We start from the raw sequence: 7,618 nt of genomic DNA, 5'->3' as shown, positions 1-7,618 counted from the left end.
AAGACGCAATCGGTTTACTCAAAAATGGCGTCATTTTTTTCGGAATGAACATCTTATGGGCTTTATTCGTAATAATAAGAAAGCTTATCCTTAATGGACAGAGTTCACCATCCAAATCGCGCTTAGCAGTTGGTTCATGTACCCAATCACCTCTTTTGTTTTTAAGATACACTATTGTTCTTCTCACTCTCCCAGGCCAGTACAAAAAGTCGTCAAATCGGAAGTCGAAATTCGAAAAGTAGCTCGAAATGCATTTCTTTGCAATACTATACGGGAGGTGGATATGCGGATATATCCGGTTAATATCCATTCATTTTATAAGTCAGATATACGGTTCATATGCATTCACTTTAGTTATCCGCATATTCTAAACAGTTTTTGAGGGGACCCGTAAAATTTTACTTGAAATTTCTGAATCTATTGAGTTACAAAATAAATAATAGAGCACTTCATAAATACGCAAACAATTTCGACTTTGTTGCTAATTTTTAGATTCGAATATACGGATATCTGGATTATGCGAATAAAACTCCCAGCCCTACTATTCATATATGTATCTTTGCCCCTATGTAGTTTTCTTATGCACGTTATGTTCTCCTTGCAGCTGACTCAGATGCTGAAACAGACGAAGATGAAGGCCACATTGAAGACGCAGAGAAGTGTCAAAATCGAGAACGTGATAAACATGATGAGAACGATGAGCAAAGCAATAAAGATGCACAGGACAATGATGAGGATGTGTCTGTATCACTACTGCGAGCCAAAAATCTATCCTTGCTGCAAAGCCAGTGAGACGAACTAAAACAATTTTTTTGTTTAAAGTTTAGTACATTCAACCTTTTACTTTCAGAGAAATTTCTACGAGCCAGCAGAACTTCTTTCGCATGCTTGACAGAAAGATTGAAGAGGTGAGAAAATATTATCCCCCTTTTTGACTTGAAGGCCCTAAGCCCGTTCTTTGTTTTTGTAGGGACCCGATTACGATTCATCGAGTGAGACGGAGATCGCACTTGAAGAGGCCAGACTGAATGCTTTAGTGCAACACTGGGAGTCAGCGAGTCTGACTGCCTCTATTTGCTCCTCCGCCAGCCGCTCGTTGCAAACGACACCGATTCGCCAAGCACCAGTAAAACAACTGGCAACGACCAGAACCGTGATGCAGCCCACGGTCGCTGTACCGGTACCGATGCCGATGCCAGTGCAGCAACCAGTGCTGGCCACAGACTTTCTAACACACGGCGCGTCACCAACGGCGGCTCAGTTGTCGGCGGCAGCGGTAGCGGCCGGCGGTACACTGAAGCATCATCAAGGATCCCAGCAGATTGTAATTTCGCACATGAACACCAAAATGTTGCACCAACTGGCCGTTGTGCCACAAATGCCAATCAGCATGACGCCAGAAACTTCCGCAACCACCGCTAATACGTCCAACGCCCTCGCACTACTGCAGGCGTCCAATCAAACACCGCAACCGCAGTACACGCAGCATTTGCTCTCCAGCAGCTCTCCACAACTGCTCGGCAATATAAAGTCGAATGTTAGTCCTAAACGCTTAATAGATGGTCGGTTGCTTATGAATTCCAGTCCGCTTGCACAACAAATGCACACCGTGACAACGCCGCTGCCTAGCGCATATATAAGTGGATCAGCACAACAAACGGCAGCTGCAGTAGCATCAGCAGGAAATAGCTATGCCAACGGAGGCGCCAATAGTGGTTGTTCATCCCAACCAACCATGCCCATGCAGCTAGCATATTTCGGACAACCACCACAAATGCATCAGCAAATGCAACAACAATATCAGCAACAGCAGCATCAAACGTCAAATGCAGCAATGGCCATGGCGACCATGACAATGACAGGAACACAAAATGACCAACAAACTCCGCAAGGCCAAAGTCAACCATACTACGGTGACCAAATACAAATGCACGCGATGCAGGTAAATCAAAAATTTTAATTAAAATTCTACTATAAAGATATGGATAAAATGAAAAGAAAAGGCGAATCTGATAAATAGTTCTGAATTTGTAAACGTGCTCACCCAGTTTGGATCGGTGTACCTTTCCAATCGTTGTTCGTACCTGGATAAAAACCTTGCTACAGAATTGCTCTGTATTAGAAATCTATTTCTGCGGCGTATGCCAGTTGCTATTCTAAAGTTAGGTCACATTGCAAGTGTACGGCAGCCCCTGCCCCATGCCTCCAACTCCGCTCCACGGAGCTAATCTGAGCAATAACTTAACTATCCCACCGTTCTCCCTTACCTTCATCGCGCTCAGTGAAATGCAATTTCTGGTTTGTCACCACTTGCGACTGTGTTCTGACCTACGCAGAAGCCGCAAGTTGACCTCGCCACCTGCTGTAGAACCCCAACAGGCAGCAACACTAACAGGGGCAAGCCCAACCAAAAGGATTTATCCTCTCGATTCATAAGCCCGCCGAATTTGCTTTTACTTTAACTTAACTAAAAAAAGCTAACTACAACGGCTTCCAAGTAGGCGACTTAAAGATCTTCAAGGTGGTCACTGCCGCAGCGGCACGCTTTCTACCAGCCGGTAGACTCGAGAATCAGAGAACTCAATTTGGAGAATAGAACACGGGTAAATCAACATAAACGGAACAAGTAATTTTTAAGCAAAAAACAAAACCGACTTCAATTCTCATATAAAAATATATTTTATGATCCAATGATCAGCTCTAAACCAGATTAGTATGGGACCACCCCTGAGACACTACCTTTCCGATGCTGAAATAATTATCGAAATCGGTTGACGTGGTCCAAAGTTATGCGATAACATACATAAAAATAAACGAAGTGATAACCTCCTTTTTTGGAAGTCGGTTAAAAACGGCACATTTACATCTGAAACTTCACAATATCAGGGTTTAAATCACCACGAAAGCCACGAGCTAGTTTATACGGCATCCAAAAGCCTAGTTCGCCTCTTACTTTCACCATCAATAAATGTAAAGGGTCCAAATCCGTGGATCCCGAAGAAATATGCATATTGATACTAAAACGCTTGCATTCGGATGGAGTAGTATACTTTATTAAGGTATTTAACCTGTCGTGTGCCACTCCAATCATTCCCCACATGTGGAAGTCTGAGAAGCGGTCCAACTACTGAAACTTTGGAACCCGTCTAACAAAGAGGAGTCTAATCGTCCGATAACTGTCCTTTTGCTAGTAATAAGTGCATTTGGTTATTTGGTTTCCGTTAAAAGCACAATGCAAACAAAGCACTCCGCGTAATAAACACCCAAACAACCTAGGGTCCGAATAGTTAGAGAATGGCACTAGTAAAGTTGAATATATCGGATGCCTTAAGCCATACCAAGGCAGCCTCTTCAATCTTTTTATTCATGCCGTTCGAAAATAGAGCTGGAAAACTTTCGATGACACTATCGATAGTATCGATGGTTTTTGACTATCGAAAACATCGATGGTTTTGTAAGCACTATCGATAGTTACCACTCATACATACATACATTATTCTGTAAGAGTAAAAGCCGGCGGTACCTAGTTTATCTTTTGATGTCGGAAAGGACATTTATCAAAGCATGACAAATAAATTCCATTAAATTTAAGCTAAAAATCGTTGATAAACTTTTGTTCCTTAACAGAAATATAGACATATTTTAGCAATTCTAATCTCATTTTCAATAAAAGTTGTTGTTATTTTATGTTTGTAGGCTAGTCTGATGTTTTGAGTTTGCGTGCGAATAAAACCACTTTATTCCACTTTTTACACGGCGTTTCGCTGATACTTTTTTAGCATCGTCAGGAGTAGGGTTTATTTTAAATTATATACCAAAAAAACACATACACTAAATTTTAACCGAAAACAAATATGTATACAGCACATTAGTCGAATAAGACCAATTCTTGTTAAAAATTCTAGGTTCAGCAAAAAGGTTTGGTGCATATTATTAGATAATGAATCCGTTAACGCAAATAATAAAGTCAAATATCATTTCTCGCAGCCCTCTAGCTTAACGTTCATCACAAAGTTATCTGTTTTCAATAAAATTTTAATTGTTCTCTTGATAATTGCACTAGCCTATAGTCAAAAGATGTAAAGAACATCATTAATATTGCTGGCATTTAGGTCGCTGGTTCCAAATATTCTATTTTTTTTTTATATTAGCTATATTTTGCGAATTTTTGCAAATTTCGGAACAATTTCGGTAGCTTTAATAGAAAAGCCATTATTTTCCATCATCGTGGAAAAATTTTGTTATGCAAAAAGTATGGAAACACTGAACAGCCACAACTTCTAGAACCAGTAATTGGTTTACTTATGTTGATGTATACAATATATAAATTGCAAATATAGGAAAATGACAAAAAATGTTGTTCAACACTTTTTTTTTAATAATTTGTTCATAATCTGAACGATTTTCATCATATTATTATCATAAATCAGGAACAGTAAGTCTCGGCTTCAATTTGGTATTACGTACCGATCGAGTAACATTTGCCAAAGTTATATCGAAAAACTTAGGTGGATCTCCAGTTTTTTTCTAAAAAAGATCTCTTCAATTGTATAAAGAACCTTTAACTAAAAGAACCGGATTACAGAAACGTGTACCAGGGAGTGACTTTTTTCGTTCAAGCTGAATATAAGGAAATATCGTCCAATTGAAGAGTCCTCAAATGGATTTCCCAGGATATGTTGCATTTACCTAGTCACTTTTTCACATAATGCAATTAAGTAAAATATTTATGTATATCTAAACACTTATTGTACGTCGCCTACTTTCATATAATGGCAAATTTAGAGACCGCGAAAAATGTGCTTCTTCGGTGAAACCATTCTGCACCAATTTTCAAGACTGCATAAATGGACTTAAAATGGGTGTTTGTCACCCTAATTGTATTCTGTTAACGTATGTTAACACTTATATGCTTGAAATTTCTATTTACTTATCAAGCGATTCCTAATCTTTGACAATACGTGTTTGACTTCATTCACCAGAAGCAAAAGATTCATTTTCAAAATTTATTGTTTATGTTAAATTTTGGACCTTTTTAATCAAAACTATCGATAGTACTAACGATGGTTGTGACTTTCGACTACGGAAACTACCGATGTCGACGACTGTCGATAGTTTTCCAGCTCTATTGGAAAATCAACTCTGACGGGTTATAGCCGGAAACTTCTGGAGAGCCTAAGAAAGCTTGTTATTTTTGCTCAGCTTACGAAACCTGGTAAAAAGCGGCAAAATAGACCAAGTAGCGTACCTGCCAGAACACTGTACTCCGTACGACCGTACGGCGAAGCTTTATCTGAGGGCGTGAAGCCGATGACTTTTAATAGAACGTGGGGAAGCAAAATATTTTCTGATGCTCTATAAAGATGGACAAAAAATTAGAATACCAAAGAGGGTACATGGAAGAACATCTGCTAAAGCGAAGAAGAGTATAACGAATTTTCTTGATTTATATTCATTCCTGCGTGGAGCCATGGGCTATCTGAGAAAAAGGAAGGGAATAAAGCTATTATTAATGAAGAATCACTAAAGCTTCTTCTTGATGCCCATTTTCCTTTTTACCCCTTTCCCAAGGCAAGCCGCCTAACCTTCTGGATAATCATTACCTAGAATGAGCACTAAACTCGTTGAGACATTTTAAATCCCTTGGAACGATCGGCACCATTCCTACACGTCTGCAAAGAGCAGTATAAAATGTTTGCAAATTGCATGAGGAGTGCTTATATGTCCAAAGTTTGTAGAGTCGTCAGGATCTCAAATAGTGGAAGGAGATCTCTTATTTTACCTAACGACTCCAGGCCAGTGACGTATTTTTTGAAATCGACTGGTTTTCTGTGAACCGGTTTTATCGTGCATTGAAGGTTTTTATTGAAAAAAAAAATCTATAGAGCTGAAGAATCTACCGGATTTCCCCATCTCAGGGCTTCCAGTAGGACGGAGCTCACAACCACCCTAAGCATAACTTCACTTGCCCACTCAAACCAATCAGTTAAAATCTTTTCCTTTGTTCCGAATCCACCAAAACCACGAATTCCCTTGGACTGCGGCATCCAGTGTAAACCAGTGTAACAACAAACACTGCGTAGAACTCAGTTTCCATTCCTGGTCCGAGCAAGTTCCAAAATTATTGCAAAAAGTGGTTGCCAAAGTACGGAATTATCTATGTTTCTAGCATTTGACTTATAGCTTATGTGAAAAGTTAAACAAAAAATTGGGCATTAGTTATAATTAAAGGAATGAAAAATAAAAACAAAATAAAAACACACCACAAATTTAAAGAAAAGAAGGGCCATTCATACGCTCTCCCGATCGCCCTCCTCAGCTTACTTCCACAAATTGTTTGCTTTTCTAAAACCTCGTTTCGAACGGCTGAACGTGGTCCGCCCCAATAATAACGGAGCTAATCGTTGTCCTGGATTATAACTACATACACACATACATACGAATCTGTGATCATATTTAAGCAATAACCGCTCAAGTCGGCTGAAAACATTTTGATTTGTATATTTAGTGTGTATTGTACTTAGTATCTAGAGTTTAGGTTTAACGTGGGACCCTACCGCATTAAATGCAGTCTGAGCTCCACGAAGCTTAAAAACTTAAAGGATTAATTCATGGCTTAATCATTGCCCTGAAATTCAAATATTTCAGTCCCAAAGGCAGTCCGGGGCAGACACACTTTCCACCTTGGTAAAACCTACCTAAAATCTCTGCGGTTCTTTGGGTCCCGGCACCCGGTTGAAATGCAACTCCACATTAAACCCGTGCAAGTTCTACCCGCATTTCGCTATTAAACCACAGCCCCCGGGATACTCCCCGTACCTCACTGAACAGACTGGAGTAGTGCTCGCCAGCCAGACTTGCTCGACCAGCTCGACTCACGCGACTTACTAAACTTACCAGAATACACATGCTTGAACCCACAACTAGTCAGATTTGCTTTTCCGCCATCATAAACCTCCAATACTGTCTCCCTAACCGGAGAATAGCTGCAACATGTTGCCACCATAACCCTACATTCATTCTGGTCGTCTCGCTAATCTCGCAGGTCTTACTAGCTTTACTGGGGAGTAAACTGCAGCCCGGGTGGGCAAAAGGCATGGATTGTTGCTTCTTTTCCGGTTTTCTACACCCGCTCGAATCGCTTGACGAGCCACATCCATCAACCTCCAACATTGTCTCCCTAACTGGAGAACAGCTTCATCGTGTTGCTACCCAAAACAACATCCACTACCATCCAGCTCGTCGCACTCCTCTCCCAAGGCTTACTGATCTCAGTCCACCCCAGGTGTCCCAGCCCGGAGTGAAAATCTACTTTCAACCCTTGATCGAGTCGCTTAACTCACCTCATTCATTCTGCTCGTTTCGCTAATCTCGCAGGTCTTAATAGCCTTACAGGGGAGCACTTTGCAGCCCGGGTGGGCAAAAGGCATGGATTCTTGCTTCTTTTCCGGTTTTCTACACCCGCTCGAGTTGCTTGACGAGCCACATTCTTCCTTACAGATCTCACCAGCTGTACGATCTTACACGTGCATCTAGCTTATCTTTCAGCCTAGTTCGTCTCACTAGTTTTGCTTATCCAGCCAACGAACACACTCCAGGGGGGTTCACCCGCGATACC

The 7,618-nt window shown here is 40.8% G+C and overlaps 1 protein-coding gene across 1 annotated transcript in view; it reads left to right on the top strand.

Annotated features, from left to right (window-relative positions):
* The first annotated feature begins 584 nt into the window (after positions 1–584).
* Positions 585–7,618, top strand: part of LOC108375845 (protein enabled-like) — an 8,276-nt gene continuing 1,242 nt past the window's right edge. Inside the window, exons 1-3 of the mRNA XM_017631990.1 lie at positions 585–788; positions 851–908; positions 971–1,942. Of these exons, the coding sequence (XP_017487479.1) occupies positions 885–908; positions 971–1,942 (996 nt within the window). The 5' untranslated portion in view covers positions 585–788; positions 851–884. The remainder of the gene's footprint in view (positions 789–850; positions 909–970; positions 1,943–7,618) is intronic.

Source organism: Rhagoletis zephyria, unplaced genomic scaffold (assembly GCF_001687245.7).
Source record: "Rhagoletis zephyria isolate East Lansing unplaced genomic scaffold, Rhagoletis_zephyria_1.1 Rzeph_scaffold_09522, whole genome shotgun sequence".
NCBI lineage: Eukaryota > Metazoa > Arthropoda > Insecta > Diptera > Tephritidae > Rhagoletis > Rhagoletis zephyria.
The sequence above is the reverse complement of the archived record's forward strand: the minus strand, read 5'-3'. Positions and strand labels throughout refer to the sequence as shown.